At 41.0% G+C, this 20,943-nt stretch overlaps 1 protein-coding gene across 2 annotated transcripts in view; it reads left to right on the forward strand.

Annotated features, from left to right (window-relative positions):
- The window catches only part of PEX14 (peroxisomal biogenesis factor 14), a 117,440-nt gene that overhangs the window by 36,037 nt on the left and 60,460 nt on the right, over positions 1 to 20,943 (forward strand). Inside the window, exon 3 of one of the 2 annotated variants that reach the window (XM_006127059.4) lies at positions 18,895 to 18,979. In XM_006127059.4, coding sequence (XP_006127121.1) covers positions 18,895 to 18,979 — 85 coding nt within the window. Of the gene's footprint in view, positions 1 to 18,892; positions 18,980 to 20,943 lie in introns of both variants that reach the window. The other variant, XM_089773049.1, reaches the window with a different exon arrangement.

The raw sequence follows: 20,943 nt of genomic DNA on the forward strand, positions 1-20,943 counted from the left end.
GTATTCATGCTTGCGCTGGCAACTGTGCCAGACAAGCTGTAATTATGCAGAATATACTGTGTAGCTTAGTCACATACGCATAATTACATATGGTTCCTATGTATAGCCAGTCTCTCAGCCCTTCAGCTTTTTGATGAGCTGATTTGATAGTTGATTTGAGTGGAGGCTACCATATTGGTAGAGAAATGGTGCCCCCTGGATTCCTCCCTAGAGTATCCACAGGGAATATGTGTCCAAAGCTTAGGCTAACAATCCAGTGGGTGTCAGTATTGTTCCACTTAAATGCCTCTGGCAGAGAGTTTGTGTGGCAATAAAAACTGGACTTCAAAGGAGCAGTTTTGTTGGTAAACAACTAAATTACAATTTATATATTCATGCCTATGCTTGTTCCATTTGTATGTAAAGTCAGATGGACATATCTATCAGAACCATTATGTTCTGCTGATCTAAATTCCTCTCTGTTTCATGTGAATATTGTGGCCTCCTTGCCCTACATTGTCATATGTCAAACAGCCACAGTGTTCTGCCCCAGATGTAGCTGTGCTTCACCAGTGGATGATGTGACCCTGTGTATAATTTTTATATCAGTTTAAAACTTGAGAGGTTTGTGGAAATAACTTTTTATGGTGTGCAGAATTACCCTTGGATGCAACAAACATTAACATTCCATTTAGATTTGTGGCTTGCGTTGGAAAGTGCTATACCAGTGTAAATAGCACTTACCTGCATGCACATGGCCCATCCGTATGTGTTTCTTATATTTCACCAAAATCAGATCTCTATTACAATAGAGAAATGTCTAAACTGGATAAGAAAGTGTTCATCTACTTAAAAAAAAGTAAATTGCTTAGGAGAGAGAGGAAACCCTATAAAAAGCAAAGAAAATTCATTTTAAAAAGATTTCTTCATTCTCTCCCTTCCTCCTCTGATTTCAGGAAGGGAGTAAAAGCTGCCATAAGAGGAGCGGTGCTTGTACTTGATTTGCAGAGTAGTGTGATGGTCGGTCGAGCTGCATTGGCAGCATGGACCTATGCCAGACTTCACCACAATTCATACTGTGTCAGTTTAATAAATGCACTACTTAAATTATGAAATTACAAAAGAAAAAAGAGAATGCACTTATTCAGACTCTTAATACATTAAAAATAAGGCATTAAAACACTGACTTTTTTTTTCCTTCCGAATCAATAATGAACAGGAAGGGTTGTAGACATTAACAGTCATGGACATTCAAACTCTTATACATAAATTATCTTAGAAAAATGCACATAAGACTTGAATAATGTAAATACATTAATGCATTTAATAATTTAAACATTAAAGCGCATGCAGGAATTCGCAGCAGAGGCTGTTCTGAGATAAGGAACGGTCCTGGAAGTTGTGTGTCCCAAGATCGATGGCTGGTTTCCCCTTGAGAAAACTCTCTGGGGAAGTCGCACTGTACTGCTAGATGACTGCTTGTCCTGAGAAATCCCAGGATGTTCACCATCTCATCTGCTTCTTCCTCTCCCCTGCTCAAATCCCAGTATCCTGAAAAATCCAATCTGTGCACTGAATTCTCCTCTCTCTGTCCATGGCACACACCTTGCAATTTGTCTAAAAATTAGGTACAACTTTGAAGAAAAGAGAGAATTGTCTAAAAACTAAACCCCAACAACAATGGTTAAAGAAGCTGCTGCTCAGCTGGACAATTGAGAGGAAGTCTCAGGACCCTCCGTTCCCATGGCATTGAGCAGGGACAGGACAGAGGACCTATATTTGTGATCATGGAAAGTAGAGCTACGTGTAATCCGATCTACTATTTCTCCTGGGAGATAGGCCCAAGTACAAGCAGTGAAATGGGGTCCTGCTCTTCTGGGGCTCCACATGGACCCATAATTCACTGGCAAGCACAATTTCTATTCTTTGGCAGCCAGGTTAGGGGAGCCCTCTCTGTCCAGTCATGCCCACCTGCAGGTTTTAAGGCTGCCCCATCTCCAGTGTGCTGACTGCTGCATGCTTCTCTCTGTTCTTGCTTTTGTCTTCCCCTTTGGACTGAAGCATCTTCCTCACTGTAGCAGCATCTGATTAGCACACCAAGGTTCTCATGCCAGGCATTTTCCTCAGGACTGAGTTGTGTCATTTCTGTGGGTGTAATTAAGTTTGAAGGGTGTTGTAGCAGCCCCTCACTGCTTCTCTTCTTGGTTCAAATCCTAATTCTCCATGCCTTCTCTACAGGGCAGCATGCAAGCAATTGCTTTGGAGGCCATTTGCACCGAGTTGCACTTCTCCTCAGAGTGGTGTGAGGTATACCACTTAGCTTAGATACCGAGGAGATGGGTGCTAATACAAAAAATGCGTAGTTTGAATCTAAAGGGAGACAGGAAGTTCGTTAATGAAAGGAGCCTGGCACAGGGCAGCTGTAATTATAGGTGTGAGAAATCTGAATCTGAGGAGGGCTGTACAAATGGACAAGTGGAGGGAGGCACCCAGAAACTGCGGGCTGTGGGCAGGAATGCTGCAAAACCAGCTTCTGGAACTCATGATTTGTCAATTTCTTATTGAACTCCCTTTTCTTTTAACAGAGTTGAATCTGCGCATGTGCCTGCACATGTGTGCACACTTGCACACAGTGCAGATTACATCCTGTGATTGGAACGGTGATATTATTAAAGCCAAGGAGGTTGGGAGGCAAATCCTGTGGGAGATATAGAACCTGCCCAGAAAATGAATTTGTTTTATTGGTGGTTCCTTTGGGCATTTGTCCTATTTATCATCTCTGCACCCTTGTATATACATCACTGCAGAGAAGGATCTTTGTGGTGGGCCCTGAGGCCCCCAGAGTCAGCTGGGAGGTGGCTCCTAAATGCTTTTGGTGGTCTGGGATTTGGAAAATGCAAATAGATGCTGTGTGTATCATGGCTTTTCTCCGTTCGTTGAAAACCCTAATCTCCATTGAGCATTTTCCCCTGCAGGGACCAGTTCTACAGCCCTCTCCTGAGGTGGATCTGCTCATCACTTTAGTCAAATTTCTAGGTGGGTCCCACAGTGGGAACTATGGGGCTGTCTGTTCAGGGAGCTAGCACTGGTCTAATCTAATGGTTATAGCGCAGGACAGGCATTCAGGAGGCCTGAGTGCTAGTTCCAACTGTGTCTGACTTGCTTGGACGAGTCACTGTCTGTGCTTCTGTTTTGCTCTCTGAAAAAGCAGGATATAGTGCTTCTACGTTAAAGGGATTCTTGGGTGAAAGATGCATGAAACAAAGGTGCTTCAGGCCACATGGGGAAAGTGGCCCAAGCAACAGCAGGGAGAAGTACTCTAATCCGAGTCCCTATGATTCCTCCATTGAAAAACAGCAGGGTCACTGTGCGCGTAGAATGATCCATGTAACTCTCACACCTGCAACGGCAGGCAGCTCTCCTGCTAGAGAGGCATGTGTAATAGATATGGGAACCTCCGGCCAGGAGATGTTCACTACTATCTGGGGACCGCTGAGGAAAGACTGGGTGAGGTGCTACTCTGGATAAAGCTTTCAGAAAAGAGGAGGTGTGGGTTGGAGATCTCCCAAGGCTTGCATGGTTTACTGGCCACGTTTGGCTGCATTTAAGAGGCAGAATCATTTCTAGCAAATCCTAATGCTATGTCAAAGCCTGCTTTCCGCTTTGCTGGCTTTGTCTCTGTGGGGGTATTGCATGCTTTATCCCATTTCACAGCCTGGACCCTTTGTCTCCTGCTTAGGGGATTACATGGGGCAGAGATGTAAGAAGAAAAGGAATCCTGCCACTATCCCACCCCTTTATCTATCTATCTGGCTATGTATCTATCTGTGTACCTCTGTCTGTCTGCTCTCCCGGCAGCCAGCTTCCTGCCTTCCAAAATCTTGTCCTGAAATGCTGATTCAAAAGCAGGCAGCATCTTTTGGGCTCTTGGCAGATTAAATGGCTCTCACTTCCTCTCCTGGCACAGGGATTTCATCCCTGATTTACTGTGGTCAGGCTTATCAACATCCCTTACTTGAGCTGGGCGCAGTGGTGATGGTATGAAGGTCATTGTGTGTGTAACTCATCTGCTTCTGCAGAAGTCATGGGAGGATGGACATCTAAAGCAGCGTCTCCTGTGGGAGTGAGAGGATGAGGAGGGGAGGAGAGCCCAGCTCTCTTTCCTCTCAGCCTATTGGGATGGGGTGAAGGTTTTGACAGCCTAATACAGCGTTTATGGTAGGATAGAGATGCGCGGAAAGTTTCCCCACTCCATACAGCCCAGCTGTGACCAAATGACAGGTAATTAACAAATCAAGGCCTCCTGTTAGTCTTGTCCCTTATGCTTTGAAACGGCTCTTTCATTGCACATGTCCTTTGGCAGAAGCCTGCACATTGTGGCTGTTGAGTGAGGCATTTGGATCAGCTTTGAAGGTCTGGGGCTTATCAAGATGTCAATGTGCCTGAATGTTTCTGGGCACAGTTAATGTTAACTATCAAGAAGATGGCATAAGGGACAATGTTTGGAACAGTTTAATGCCTTATTGATTAGAGCAGACATTAGAAACCCCTCCAGTAATGCAAGATGTTGCCAAGGAGTATCTCTTGCTTGTGTCTACACTTGAAGCTGGGGTTGTGATCCCCGTCTTGAGTATACTCAGGTGGCTAGCCTATGCTACTGTGACTCTACTACTGTTTTTAATGTACAGTACTAGTTCAATGGGAGCTGGCAAGAGTATGTCTACTCAGATTAGATCTCACACCCCACCCAGCTCTAGATGTAGACATAGCTAATGGAAGTGGGTTCTACAAAAAGTCTTTATGTCTCTGTGAAATCTAGAGTGGTCATGCTTCTCATTCTCCTCCAGATAAGTTTAAATCTCCAACAATACGAAGATGTAGGTGTACGCAGCCAGTGGTCCCTGAACCTGACATATGTTGGAGCAGTGAAAAAGATCTAATTGCATCAAATCCCCTCTAAGTTCATGTATGTGGAGCCCATCAAGCTGAAAGCATCGAGACAGCATCTGCTGTTATCAAATCACTCATGAGTCCAGCTAATTAAAATAGAGCTTCATTTTTCTGAACCATTGTTTGGCAGGAATTTGAAACAGGTCTAACCCAATTTCTGCGTGTTTATGAGCCTTTATTATATCAAAGATACTTTTCTGTAAATGTACAGGGCAGCGTTAAATGAATTGATCCGCACTGTATCACTGTAAATGCACTATGGACTTGCTAATGATTTCCCTTTCAGCTTTCTGGTTTCCAGACATATTACAGAAAGCTTGTTTTCTTCCCTCATCCTGTCATCCTATTTCTCCCTTGCACACCTCCTTCAGGCTAGTGGGATATTAATATTAGTATCATTTATTTAAAATATGTAAACATTTGTGCTCCAAATTGGCATAGGAGGTATCTGTATTTACTGAGGTCTTACACAGATGCTACAAGATAATGTCTGAATATTGCTGTGTTGAATCTGTTTGGGCTGATGGTGGTTGTTTTTCTTTAAATTAAACTTTTTAGATTTTCAGAGAACAAACAGGTATCATATTCCGTCTCATAAACTGATACACAGGGGATAAAAATACACAAGAATGTGCTCCCTGAAGGCTGGCTCTGCTTGCAGGCATCCAAAAACTAATTCATTAATACTCGCCACAGAAAGAGAATACCACACATAGGGCTGTTCAGTCCAGTATATATCAGTCTATGTAACTGCTGAGTAGAAAGCAAGAGGAGGAAATAACTGTTTCCTAGTTCCAGATATTTACAACTAAATGTGTTCATATAACATTCTGAAGTCTGAGTGTTTAACTCAGAGTATTGTGGTGAAATTAAGACAGAGAAATTTAGGGTTAGCATCAAGAAAACTTCCTGATGGTGTAATCTATTAGTCTGTGGCATAGTCTCCTTAGAAGGATGGTGGAGGCATGGCACTGTTAAAAGTAGACTAGACAAAGCATTAAAAATAAACCGTAGGGAGCAATTCTGGGCAATCAAGGGGTGGCATAGATGGCTTGTTAGGTCTTTTCCTTCTCTAGTTTCTGTGATTCTGTGGAGTTCTGTCGATTGAGCACTTCAGGAAGGACTCTTATCTATCCTGGAATTACTTCTATGGGTGATCATCACTTAAGAACGTAAGAATGGCCATATGGGTCAGACCAAAGGTCCACTTAGCCCAGTATCCTGTCTTCCAACAGTGGTCAATGCCAGATGCCCCAGAAGGAGTTAACAGAACAGGTAATCATTGAGTGATCCCTCTCCTGTCATCCTTTTTCAGCCTCTGACAAACACAGGCCTGGGACACCATTCCTATCCGTCCAGACTAATAGCCATTGATGGACCTAACTTCCATGAATGTATCTTGTTCTTTTTTGAACCCTGTTAAAATCCTGGTCTTTACAACATCCTCTGGCAAGGAGTTCCACAGGTTGGCTGTGTGGAACTAGGAAACAGTGCCTTGTATTTTTCATTTAATGCAGTATGCCCCACATGTATAGTCAAGTCTATGTAAAACTCAAGGACAACAGTCATGAATTGATAGTAGAAACAACCATAGCAATTTAATACTAGCAAACTTGGAGGAAGGCTCTGCCAAATGTGATGACATCAGTAATAGGAAATTTTATCTCATCTGATGTGTTCTTTAGAGATGGTGCAGGTTGTTCCAGAGAGTTTTAGTGGTCCCTTGATGATGAGAGCATATAACGCTTTGTACATCTTTTAAGGCTGGTAGAAAGTGGCAATTGCAGCATAAGTAAATGAAGTACCTCAGATCAAGTACAGCGTGGATTGCTGCACCGTGGGCTTCACAGCTCTTAGCCCTGCTAACAAGACTTGACTAATCTGGGGGACACTTTTTCTAGTCTGCTCTGTCTTCATCCTTTATCCTAAGACTACCAATAAAAGTATAAGTTTTGCTATGCATACCTGTCCTGCTAAGAACTACTCTGTGTCTACCAACTCATATCCCTGGACCAGTCTGCCCAGCCTGCTAGTGTTCATGGAATGACGTACGAGAACTGCATTATATCCACTGTAGTGTTTTGGCAGAGCACAGGAGTGTGAGTAAATCCAGATTCTCTTGGATGGCAGACTCACCCCAAACTAGTTCTGTGCTAACGTTGGTGTGGGTACAGAATGAATGCGTACAGACCAAAAAGGGCTTGTGTATGTCCCGGTGCCTCCTGTGTTTGCATTCGCTGCTCATGTTGCTATTGCAGAAAGAAGCTTTAAACCTGTCATTCTTACAAAGAATGCTATGCCCTTTTTTATTTTAAAACAAAAAAGTGGATTATTTAGTCTGAGGTTCCCAAAGCCCAGGAAATGCATCTCTTGGGCTCCTTGTCAATTTGGGGCCTAATGAAATATATAAAATACTCAATAAAAGCACCTTTATTACTTTAGTTGTTTAAATGTAGAGTTTTTAGCCATCAGGTTAATGTTTTTGTATCATTTTTTGATTCGATTGTGAGCACTTTTCCAGGTATCTCTGCCACTTGAGCGCTAATTGGATTTCCGCAGATAAATGGTGCTAGCGGTAGCCCTTACTTCACTGCGTTCTTGCTTCATCATTATTTTATTTGTTTTTACTGTAAAGGTTAATAAATCTTTGTATGTTTAAAGCATGGAAAAGGGCAGGCAGGCAGGCAAAGGACCACAGCGTGGACAGGGGAAATCTTTGTAGTGTTTTCTCGAAACTGAGTGAGGCATTGTGCCCTCTGTTGTATTTTAAAATGCCCAGCTGGGTGTGTTATAGGGCCAAGTGGCAATCCATAATCCTTCAGATAAAAAGCGTTGATCTCTCCACTAGTTCTCAGACAGAGCCTGAAGGCATTCCAATTGGGTTACCATTGATTTGGGCTGAGGAGGACACTGAACAGCACTGGGCTATTTAAGAAGAAATATATGGAGTTTATTTTTTTTAAAGGAAAATTGGAAGTCTTTTAGTGCAAATACAACTTGGTATCCCTAGATTATCAGGAAAGTCAATATGGAACCTACTAATGTACTAAAGCCAGGGAAGTAGAAAAGATCAAACCATCTTCCTTGTGCTCTAAAGATGAGAAAACATCATCTTGCTGGGCCAGGCATTGATCATTGGGCTGCTGGTCTTGCAGTGGCATGGACCCAGGCATTCAGTATTGTGCCAGTGCTCTGCTGCAGCATGGACCCAATCATTGTGTTGGTGCTGATGTTTTGCAGTAGAATGGATTGAACATTCAGGGTCGGTGCTAATGCTCTCTGCAGCATTTGTGTAGGTGAAGGCTGGTGTGTGTGTGTTTTTTTTTCTTGAAGCGGGTAATTGTTTATTAATTTTTTAGTAGGTAAAAAGTGTAATTGTAATAATCCTTGACATGCTGACTTCTCCGAGGGCTAAGGAATAAGCAGTGTTGCTTTGTAGCTTCTGTGCCTCACTCACAGTGTCTCCTTATCTCTGTTTTGAAGATCTCTGTATTGAAACTGTTCAGGGCAGGATCTTTTGAGGATAGTTTCCTGTGGCATTACTCCTCTTGAACATTTGATCTTGATCTTGGATTGTGCTAATTTTACTGAAAGGTCTTAGCTGGAGAAATCAGGAGACAAGGTGTGTGAATTCTTTGTGTATACACACTGCTATATTGGTTGAGCCTTATCTCAAATGTATCATGGCATTTTTAAATAGTGATTATGAGATCTCTGAAAGTTCCCAAAATGATCCCACCAAAAAGTGAAATCTTCTCTTTGTTCTTAGAATAGTTATGACATGGACAGTGGCCATACAAGCTATGGATGTAAATCAGTAACCAGTTAACCGGTTACACAGTAAGCATTAGATGCTTACCAGTAACCAGTTAACTGGTGCCTGGCCCAGCTGGAGCAGCCCTTTCCTACCCGCTGTGCACTGCAGGCAGTGGGCTGTTCTAGTCCGGCTGGGCCCATTGTGCTACACTGTGGGCCAGCAGCCGGTAGCCCTGCAGGGTTGGTAGCTAAGCCTCTCGGTTAACCGTGTAACTGATAGAATTTTTATCGGTTACATGGTTAATATTTTTATATATTTTTTTACATCCCTAGTGAAAGCTTTCCCCATGCTTACCCTTGCATTTTGAGCATTTTAGGGGTTAAAAACAAAGTTCAGTCTCCATATCCTTTTGCTCTTTTCTGAAACTGCTCATATAGGTTTCCACTTTTGAAGGAGAATTTTTATGGTGTGGGCATCTGTCCATTGGAAACTGGACAAAGATGAGTGGCATAGCTGAATTTGAGCTGATAAAACTGTATGCCTCTAAGAATCGACATCCCTCGATCATGCAACTCTTACCAGTCAGTTTTTCTAACCCATACTAAGTTGCTCTCCTAATGCAGCAATTAACAACAGTTACAAAGTGCCTAAGCTGATTGATCACGTTGTTGTTGTTGTTGTTTTGTATTGCAGTAGCACCTAGAAGCCCTAGTCATGGACCAGGACTCCACTGTGCTAGGTGCTGTACAAACATAGGACAAAAAGACAGTCCCTGTCCCAAAGAGCTGACAGTCTAATGATGTTTAGGTAACATTATTATTTGCTTAAATGTTCTGTACCCTTCCCCTCTCTCTGCTGCTTCCCATTTGCTGTGCCTTGCATGATTTATTGAGCACTTGTCACTATTTCCAACTTCTCAACCATTTCCAAGATTAGACCTTTTGTTTGCCAGTTTCTTCTAGCAGGCCTGGTTTCCTTTTTCCTTCCCAACCAACTGTGCTTGCATGCACTCTCATGTTTGAAGGTTTTTAAGTGCAGTCCAAGGTACAAGTACATAGTACTAAATTAATCGTCAGGTGTACGAATCCCAACCACGATCCCCTATTTCAGCTCCAGTCACATGGGTTCCTGTCACGCCCAGGAAAACACAATTTCCATTACTCACCATGCATTGCATAAGAAGTGGGAGGTCCATCAAGCAGTTTTCTATACAAGAAGTTCAAGAAATTGCAGCTTGCTGATTCTCCAGTGCACAAGATTCACCTCCCTTTCTTGCATCTTTGGTGGCAACCTTCACAAATGAGACACACATTAGACCTTCTGCAAGGAAATCTAACTCATTTATGCAGCTTGGTTAGCCAGTCTCTTTCCTGTGGAATCCCAGAGAGCCAAGTTGGTCCAAACAGTGACCCTGTTCTGGTGTATCTGTCTTGCGGGATGACTCTTCCAGAGTCTAACATACAATGACAATTTTAATGATTGGATGTTGTCATTAGCCAAGACACAACCCTCTCCTTTCCCCCTCCTCAGTCATCCTTCAAAGAAATAGCATGTGAATGGAGATCCACTAATTCTTGTTTGTCCTGTGCTTAAAAAGGATAAGATAGTTACTTATTATTTTACCTTTGCACATTTGAAGATGCTGTAGTTAGGGTAAAAGGAACAATCCTTCAAAAGCTGTCAGAACTGAGCTCTTTCAGAATGGGGTGGTGCAAAGGAGAAGAGGTGAGTGCTGGAGGTGTTGCCATCACCTAACTCTAATTATTATATCCTGTGTATTTTTAGTCCAGGAGTCACAGGGTGAGCTCACGGTTCTCCTGTAGCGAGCATCTTGGACACTGAGTCATTACATTCCTTTGGAGTGATTCAGCGTAACAGCTTGACACCTTCATTAATTTTACAGCACAGAACTTCAGTGCTCTCTAAGCTTCCTTTACAAAGGGTAGATTTAAAGTGAGCTAATACATAAGTGGGATGCTACCCTGAAGATATAAAATGGGAGCCTAAGGAAATCAAGAAATCAAAATTCCTCACCTTACTCCATCATCTTGCACCTATCCCATTGGATCAGTTCCCTTACTTGCCCATGGCATATTAGCATCACCTACATTTTGAGTCCAGACCCTTCACCCACTTCCCTGGGGCACTGACTTGGTGATCCATGTGTATCCATAATGATCCAGTGCTTTCAGCACTGAGGTTACTGCAGTTATTTCTGTAAATAGGACTTCAAAGCCAAGCAAATGGCAAATGTCATCTCTTTTCCTCCTGTCCCCTCCCCTTTGTAAAATTTTCTTTGGTGGTAGCATCAATAATTGTAGAAGGTTTCCAAAGGTAGAAAGATAAGGGGTAAAAGGCTTTTAATTTATTTAGTATGGTTATTTTTCTTTTGAGAATGGGAGGAATTATGATTCTTTACTGTCCTCAAAAAAACAAAAAACAAAAAACCACAAAAAAAACCCACCTCTGACCTTGCACTCCAGGAATAAAGGTGTAAGCAGTTTATTGACTACACTTGAAAGTTAAAGCAGAATTTGTTAATAGAGGTGTAATTACAGGTACAGATTCCATTAGTGATTTCTTTATAATTTTTTTTCAGTCATTTGTTACTTGACTGGAACAGTTAATTTTGAATTGAATTTGGGACTGCCATGTCTAATCTTCCTTTCTGAGATTAAAAAGATACATATTGTACCAGGTGTGCACGCGTATACATATAGGTTTATGTGTACATCTGTAGAGAGAGTCTGGCTGTTTTTAGGATTGTTTTAAAGTGTGTAGTGTTTTCTTATGTTTATTTGTTGCAAAGGTATATTACTTAATATCAGCTTTGTTCTTTTAAGAGTGAAATTTTGACTAGCTGTCCATCAGGTTTTAACCAGAGCCAAAAAAATTTAAGATGACAGACATATTTCACTTTGAAAGGTGGCTACTGCGCAGACGAAGTTGCTACTTTTCATAAGGGCTTTTACTACATATATCAATGTGTTTTAAGAGAGACTTGGGTCAATAATACCATGCTTTAGAATTCCCTAAATACATATTTACACAATAGACCTTAAAATATATTAGTCTATCATGTCAGTTCCTGTACACTGCTATCAGAGATGTTTTATGTCCTTAATGCATGATACAATAAAACTTTATTTTTATAGCATTTTTCATACAAACTTTATCCTGGAATGCATTGTGGAGTAAATAAAAAAATTACAAGGTTAATATTTAAAAAGCTGAAGGAGAGAAAAATTAAAAGGTATATGTGAGGGAAAAGGTATTTTGAAATAAGATTCAAAACTAGATAGTCTACAGGGCAGAGAGAGAGGAAGATTGAGGAGAAGGCTCTTAGCTATGGATGTCAAGTTGCGTTTAATCGGCTAATCGAGTAAGGGGGTAAACTGCAGAGCCGCAACGGGGTTAGCTCCTAGCCCTAGGAGTTAACCCAGCTGACACTCTCCCTTTTAAATGTGTTAAGAGCCTCCAGGCTCTTAATACATTTAAAAAGCAGAGGCACAGTGTCTGGAACCAGGCGTGAGCCGGGAATCAGCTGACTCCCAGCTCATGCCTGGTCCCCCCGCTATGCCTCTGCCTCACGTGCCCTCCCTCCATGGAGAAGGTGCTGGAGGGAACCAGCTTTTAAGCTGGTTCTCCCCAGTACCCACTCCTGCTTCCCTCTCCCCCTCCTTGCTCTGCCTCTCTGATAGAGGCAGTAAGCGGGGGCGGGAAGGGGAAGCAACGAGTCAAGTCACTACTCGACTACCCGATAAACTTATGCTTATTGGGTTGTCGATTAGTTGCTTACATCTCTACTCTTAGGCAGTGGTGAGGATTTTCAAATAGAGGAAGCTGGTTAGACCTAAGCAGATGGTGTGGAAAGTTCAGGCCTCTATGATCAGCTGCCACAAACGTGAAATGGCTCCTGAAACAAAGGAGCTGAGAATGGGGGTGGGCAGGTGTTTACATGGTCTCATTTCTGTGAATGTGAAAATAGTGAAAAAAAATAGGAGGGAAAAGTAAGTCCAGGAAGAAAGTGTCCCACAAAACATGGCTAGATAACTATGAGATTTTGATTAAAATCAGAGAGAAAAAGGTAGTAGTGAAAGCTTGGGATTTTGTAACTTCTTTCTTTTAACTCGTTCCATTGTAAAAAGGGAGTGCAAGGAGTCTCTGCTCAGTGGAGGATGTCTCCTGCCTTTGGTATTAAGTAGGCACAGCAAGGTGAGATGAAGGCGCCTTAGCTTGGTTTTTTTCTGGCTTTTATTGATTTTTTTTCTGTCACATCTTAATGTAAATTAAGCAGGGTTTTTTTGTGTGTGATAATTATAGATAAATGTATTTAAAGTAGATCTGGATTTTGTCGTCCTGTAGAAAAGGAGGTAGAGTAATTCCCCCCTCCCCGTCCCTGTCATATGTTCATTTTAATTAGCAATTTTAAAAAATTGAAAATAAAAGAGGAAAATGAATAGGTGTTGAACCAGCCTGTGATATGTAAATGCCAACTAGTAATTACCTAAAACCTCAATTTTCTTTCTGTTTCATCTTGCAAAACATTTCATTTCCACTGAGTGAAAACACTTAATTTGGGCTGCGTTCGTTGGGAAACCCAGCCTCTCAGATCCTGCGCCTGCCAGAGGTCTCAGCTAGGGGGAGTACTGGTTCTGTGCTTACACAGCTCTTGCAACTCTGTCCATCCCAAGGTTATTCCTTTCTGTGCCATCCTGGTGGTTTTACTCTGAGTGTTGAATGGAAATCCGCCACCACTTTCCCATTGCCAGCCTCAAATCTGCTTTCAGAGTGCCTTGCTCTTTCCAGAATTACTGAGTTCTAGGCAATCTGTGGCATATCAGATTTTTTACTTTTCACTTGAATGTTGTTGTGTTGACATTTTTTAGTTAGATTTCATTCGTAGGACTATCTCTAGCCTGAGTTTCTGGATCCTTGAGATTTCCAATTTTAGATGTATTGACTCTTCCTCCTGCTGTTTTGGTCTTTCAGTTCAGGATCCCTGATTTAGATCTCATGCCACACTAGTTTTCTTTCCTATCTTCATTCCCTTGGGTTCTGGATCCCTTTATATTTAATTCATTTTTCTCTCTGCTCTGTTTTGAGTGAGAAGTTTAAAATTTGATTTCCTAGGACTGTGAAATAAAGTTCATGTAGGTTTCTCTTCCCTGTTAACTTTAGGGGCCTATCTTTTAATATGTGTTTGTGCAGCACTCTTTTGCGCTCCCTTCTGATTGGTGGCCAGAAAAAAAAAGCCCTGTATACCAGGGAAATGTAAATTAGGAGTCTGTAAGCCATGTCTCTCTCATTAACGTCCTCAAGATACTCTGCTTAGAAAGAACAAATACTTTTTGTGAAATATAAATTAGGAACTCTGAATCCTGAGTTAAGAAAAGGGGGTTTGACTGGGGAGCTGGAAGCTTGGATTAGAGAGAGCTCTATGTTGGTGTCCCAGGACTCTGATTCTAGAGAGCTCTGCCTTGAATCTCAAGGAACAGTGCCTCTTTAGTGAGATATATGGCTTCATAATTAGCCTCTTGCATTTTTTTCATGAGTGCTAGCATCAGCGTTCTACAATGTGTTTCCCTGATTAACAGCTGCTTTGCAACTATTTCCTTGTGCCACCGATGACCATATTTGTCAAGTTTGTCCTGACAGAGCACTGATTTCTTACTAAAATGCAGCATTTCTGTTTGAAGGGATTCTCTTGTTCCTCACCGTGCCAGGCCTTTTAAGTCAGCCCTTGTTACAATATGAGCTGGCTTTAGCCTGACGCTTGTTAACAGGATTCTGGGTATCTCCTTTGGAGTAGGAGTACAGAAACCTTTCACAGACAATTTAATCTTCTGAGCCTTGCAAACGTGCAGCTTTACACGGGGAGGGGGGTGGTATTGCAGTAGGCTATGTATTGATCAGTTCCATTTGCCCTGTAGCCGTGGCCTTCTGCTCTGGCTAAAATAAGGTTAGCTTTTGTTAATACTGCCATATTATTTTAATACACTTTAAAAAAATTAATTCCAAATACTTTTACATACGTCATCTATATTGCCAGTGCTGATTGCCTTCCGCACATGTAAAGTAAACTAGCTGGGCATAGTTCATGGCCTGTGCCTCTGCTGCTTAATGAAAAGGAAGGTTGCATTTAAACAGATACAAAACTGTTCTGCAACAGACTGCCCCTCAGAATGTACAGTCTCAGCCGTGAGCTTTAGTTCCCAGGTCACCCTTAAGTCTTGCTCTGTGAATAAATACTATTCAGTAATGACTTACAGAGGATCCCCAATATTAGGGGTCTAATAGATTTCACACTTATTGCTCCTCCAGTGGCACTTTATGGTGTTTTCCCTCTTTATCTTTGTTTTCAAGTCCTGCGTAGTTGGAGTGTGTGGGATGATTTTTTTGAAGGGGGTGGGGAAGAGGTTGCTTGCCCCTGCATCATCTTTTAAACCACGTGTTTTATTTTTCACACACCAGCAGCTGATAAAGCAGTTTGGGTTCTTTATGTAAGAATCCTATTGCTGTGAGCATAACACTGTATTAAAGAGGGCTGACTTAACCTTCCTCACCAACATCAGAGGGAGGGAGATAGGGGGTGTCAGTGAGGAACCTTGAACCAATGTCAAAGTGTAGTGCCTTAGCCTGGAATTGCCCCAGCTTGCTGCACTCCCACAACATCTGCATAAAGTTCCTGTTTCCATGTTACATCTTTGACATTGAGGTGGAATATTTACTTGAATATATGTAATTTGGCTGGACACAAATATAATTCATGAATAGTTACATTTATCTTCTAATTAGAAAATGAAACGATAGCACAGAAACTGCTGCAGCATTCCCCTCACAATATTTCTGATCAAAAGTGTTTGGGTGTGAGACCATTGCAGAAAAAAGGCTGGTGAGGTAGCAGGTTTGTGGTGCTAATTCACCTTTCATAACTGAATACACTATTTTTTGTTAAGAAAAATAAAGAACAGATAAATGGCACAGTGGTTAAATGTGGTCTTCTGGTCACTGTATGCTGGCAATCAGAATCGGAGCTGGTAATATGATGATGCACACTACTTGGCAATGTCCTAATATTAGAAAATTTTGGTCAAGTGTTGCAAATGTTACAGAAATAGTATGGAACAATATGTTTCCAGCTGAGTCAGAATTCTATTTGCTATATGATTTTTCATCTATGCATGGGACAGCAAAGTCTCTTTTTTTTTTTTTAAATAAACTGCAGTTGCCTTGATTGTTCAAATAGACTGATCCTTAGAAAATAAGGAAAACTCTCTTGTCCCTTCTTTTAAAAAAATGTCACGTTAACATGACCTGAGTTATTTTATATAAACATATTATACACAAGATAAATGAGGAAAATGAAGGCAATTCAGGTGAGGATAAGGGAAGAATGTATCTCTTCTCTAAAAGGAAGCACAAACTTCTCAGTTAGAGGAACGCAGGCTCAGGAGACATTTTGGAGAGGGGATGTAATAGTTAAGGACTTTGTTTTTGTAAAGTTTGTTGTTATGTGTTTTATTTTTAGGTGTTATTTTTGTCTCCTTTTAAAATCAAGACCTTTGTAAAAAAAGTTCAGAGGAAAATGATACAGGAGATAGTTTAAATAATTTAATCCTTTAATGTGGAGGCTTATTATTTTTAATACATATTTTTATTGAAATGTTTACATTTTGTAAAACAAAAATATCTCCCAATAAATAGCTTCAATCAATATAATGTTAAAAATGAACATACTTAAGAAAATAACAGAAGCGAAAATGTTTTATTTTAGGTTAAAACATTTTTATATAAATTGATAACATTATTGTATGAATTCAAGAGCGTGCAACATTCGGAGTCCAACAAGCCCTTTGTATCTGTGTTTACTAGCTGAATAGAAGCAGGAGGGGAATATGGAAGAGTTCGCAAAGAAACAAGTAATTAACATAAGAAGGAAAGTGGTTTTGATATGTTCGCACATCTATATGTCTGCTTATTTGGGCATCTTTCCTATTCAGCACATTATCCTAAAGTTATTAGTTTGGGTACTTTATGTTTCTGCATTGGGCGTAGTGATATCAGAGCCATTTAAATGCGTGATTTGCCTGTCGCCAGCATTTCCAAGGGACAGATCAAGAGCACATAAATGAGACCAAAATGTACTTTATGCAAGGTGTCCTGCTGTATTATTTTATGACTTGAAATTATTGAATGTAAACTTAAAAACACCCAATTGTTCCCCTCCCCCTAACTTTGAAGTATGCCGGGACTTTGTCAAATTCCCGTTAAAATAAAGATGTCAATTTCATCTTCCTTCCAAATTCATTTATCATGCTTTTTTAAAAGGTGTTTTCTGCTTTACCTGATGTTTAAATTGGATTCGCTCGTTTATGCTGTTCTTTGCTGTATCCCCCACGTTTTTCTTAAATGAATTAGTAATGACAGCGTACTCCATCATACCCTCTCTACAGCCACTTTAAGGGAAGCCTGGTGATCTAAACCTTTTAACCTATTAAAGATGATTTTCCCCAATTGAATCAGACCCACCACAGGTGTAATAACTAATCATTTAAACTACACCTGCTATTATGTATTTTTAAGCCATTATGTGTGTTGGATAGATGATAATTCATGTTTATTGCATTGTCCAATGGATCCGTTTTGCCTACACTAGCCTGATTAATGTATTTAAAGAAATAAGAGATGCAATTTAAAAAAAAACACATTGATGGAATGCACTGAGGAGTACATTGAAAGTGCCATTAAACCCATCAGAACTTTGCTCTCTGACCAGAAATGCATATTCCAATGGCTGGATTCAAAACCAAAGTGAAACTTGTTCATTTCAATAGTGATGCTCGATTTTTTTTCTGTCATGACATTTTTGAAAACATACTTAGATCTTAACTCCAGAAGCTGCATTGTGGCTTGCACATCTTAAGATGTGCAAATCCTTTTTCTCCTTTTTTTGCAGTCACTACAGCTTATTGGGAATGCAGATGCCAGCATTTGGGGGGAAAACCACACTTTTCTTCCTTGTACATGGAAGACTAGTTTCATCTAAGTGCAGGAATGGAGCAATCTCTCACTTCAGTATGGATGTGTCTGTCTCCTAAGTTAACTTCAAATAGGTTATCACCCTCTGTGCCACACCCAAAGCAAATGCCTTTTATAGAGGCAGATCAGATGGTTTTCCACAGTATAGTAGAATATACCTTGTATGGGGCTGGATGGCTTGGGGGGGATTAATATTAGAATACAGAGATTTTCACTTAGTCCTGTGTGGTATGACCCATAGTAGTCACAGTGTAGTGACTGCTCAGCAGTCTGTGTGAAATGAGTTGCTGGGTCTCAGTTCTGTGGATTGCATCACAAGAACTATCACAACTCATACAAAATTGATCTCCTTGTTGATAATATCGGCAGAGACACAAAGAATTAAATAGGCTATGGAGAGTCAACTCCCCACATATCCTTAATAGGGATTCCTACAGAACAGGCCTGAGGCACATAGAAGGCATATGTGGGGAGGCTTGCCTTGTTATACCTACCTTGTAGTTAGAGAGGAATCTAGCACTATCATTGGCACTTTAAGGAAATAAATTTGTATGTGTGCGCGCGCATGCGCACGCGCACGTGCACGTGTAAGTGCAAAAAGTATCATCCCAGTTCTTACACTCTGTGGAAGTATGTGTCTTTGACTTTATTGTGCTCTAGAAGATGAGCCTTTAAGTGACTTAAAACTTAAAGTTCTTTCACAAAAGCTGTATATAGCTTCTCTTGCTCTAGAGCATAAACATAACCACTTATCTGTCCAGTTGGGTCACTTCAAAAATAAAACTTAACCTTTATGTCTTTAATGTGATCCAGGACAAGGAAAATAACCTCTCACTTGCTGGTAGGAGGCTTGGGACCCTAATGGAGTTTGCTTTGTGCTAAGCAGTGTTTCAGCTTGGTAAAACATGTTCAAGGACAAACTTATCTACATCACAATATTAATACTGTACTATCTGAGTAGGGATGAGCTTGAGCCTCAAATTCTGCTCTGGATCCAATGATTCTCCAAAGTCAGATTGGAGTTCTGGTTCCAGCCCGTCACCATCTGCTGCTGGAGTTGATACCTGGGTGTTGTAATTTAGAATGTATTTAGAATCAGAATTTTGAATGTTCTTAACTCAGAGCTTTTCACTTTTCTGTTTCTCCAATCCTCTCACCCTAATCAGATCGCAACAGCAGTGAAGTTTCTACAGAACTCCCGGGTCCGTCAAAGTCCACTCGCAACCAGAAGAGCATTTCTCAAGAAGAAAGGTACATATTTATCGTGCTAATTAATTAATGAGGAGGTCTGGGGGTGGAATGTAGGCCAGGAGCTATTACTGTGGAAAATTAGGTACTGAGGGTAAAAAAGATCGCTTGTCCCAAGAAATTTGTAGTGTGTGAGGTCAAGGCAGTTCCATTTTCTTCCCTGCAAGCCAGTAGTAATATAGGCAGGAGACACGGCATTACAGAATGAGAGACATTTTTGGAACTTTAGAATTAACTACCTTGAGAGATCTTCAGAAGCAAGGACAGTTTAGAGTTACAGGCTAGATGGTTGATTCTAACTTCTTAATGACATTGGCTTTAGAATGACCAGTTGTAGTTAAAAGGTCAGCTGCTTCAGAAGAGAGTTTGGGAGAGAGGAATGAAGGAAGAGGGACATGGTATAGAGTAAATAAGGTCAGGCTAAGGTCAAGTGTGGGGTCAGCCTGACTTTCAGCCTGAAATGGCATATTACTGACTGTGCATAGCCCTTTCCATGGTGGGAGCAGGAAGGATCCTGACAAATCCAATATTGACTCAAGCCAGTGGAACTTGCCTGATAAGTTTTTCCTTTTGATTATAAAGGAGGTAACTTTGTTGTCTTAAAACTTCAGAACATAAAAAGAAAAAAAAACAATTTAAGAATTTTGTAGCAGATTTCAGATGAAGTTTATTCCAGCGCAAATTGCCAAACCAAGAACCCTCCACATCACTTAAGTCCTTAATGTGGGACTTACGCACTAAAGAGGCTCATGCCCTAGAGTGAATTTTTTCCTTTAAAGAGTTTTAAAAAGTGTTTTAAGTGCTAGAGTGTGTATGAAAATTCAAACTCCAGAGTTGGAGGGGATGGGGACCCATTTTTACAGGAGGTATTGTGAATATTACAGTCTGATTTGAATTCTTTAGCCAAAGACATTGGCCTATGGAACATAAGAAACCCCAGAAATATATTAGCTGGATTGGAGATATGAATTGTTTAGTGAAATCCAGGAGATTTGATGGCATGGGATAATCTGCTTACAGGCGCCCTGCTCATCTTGGGGCAGAAAGCACTGAGGATGGAATGGTAGGGGTTGTCTTCTAACCGCTTTACCATCAACAATATAATTCAGGTACATCATGTGGAATTTGGTCCTTTCCCGCTGGCCCTAGTGTCAGATACAAAGCCTCCCAGCAAGAAGATGCAGCTCTGCTAGGTGCATTGTTTGCCCTGCTCTGCCATCAGGGTGGCATTGAATTTGCTAATATGGCAAAATTTGGAGTTGGTTGGTCACTCTGTTCTGTGAGTTTTTCCTTGAAATATGTGAACGTATGGGGAGTAATTAATCATAAAAGCTTGGGGATTTCAACTCTATCACAGAAGCAATGAAGCAGGGGAAAGCTGAGCCTAAAAGCTGTGCTGATTACCCGGGGTAACCTGATACAAAATCTATTGTTGCCGAGAGATTCTTAGCCCCCAGTATATTGTGCAATATTATAACCGCCTGATCTTCTCCTCTGCTGACAATGACCAGTTATTCCTCATTTTCTCTCTCAACGTAGCTGGGTTAGAATTTCATTTGCAGAAGGTATTTAGAGCAATTTAGAGACAAATGTCTCTGGTGTTTGCTCTGCACTTCCCCACCGCAGGCTTCGCTGAGCAGTTTTTAGTATCAGGAGCTCCATCTAATCTGTTTAATTTTAATAAATCCCTGACTGGGAGAAGAGGAGGGGTGGGGAGAAGGAGGCAAAGAGACACTGTGGCCCGACTAATACTTCTTGTGAATTACTTGGCTAATAATTATCAAAGAGCAGAAACTGTTTGGTAGAACTCTTTGTTCCTGTTTGTTAATTCCCTCCCTCCCCTTTGTGCTAATTGCTCATATGGCAACTTAACAGTAGGAGAAAGGAAGGAACAGAATCCAGCAGTGTCTGCATCCAGGAGTCATTGGGAACTTGATCATATGGGATCTGCCCACTTGGTCATATAA

This window comes from Pelodiscus sinensis, chromosome 24, assembly GCF_052426305.1.
Source record: "Pelodiscus sinensis isolate ZL-2025 chromosome 24, ASM5242630v1, whole genome shotgun sequence".
NCBI classification, from domain to species: Eukaryota; Metazoa; Chordata; order Testudines; family Trionychidae; genus Pelodiscus; species Pelodiscus sinensis.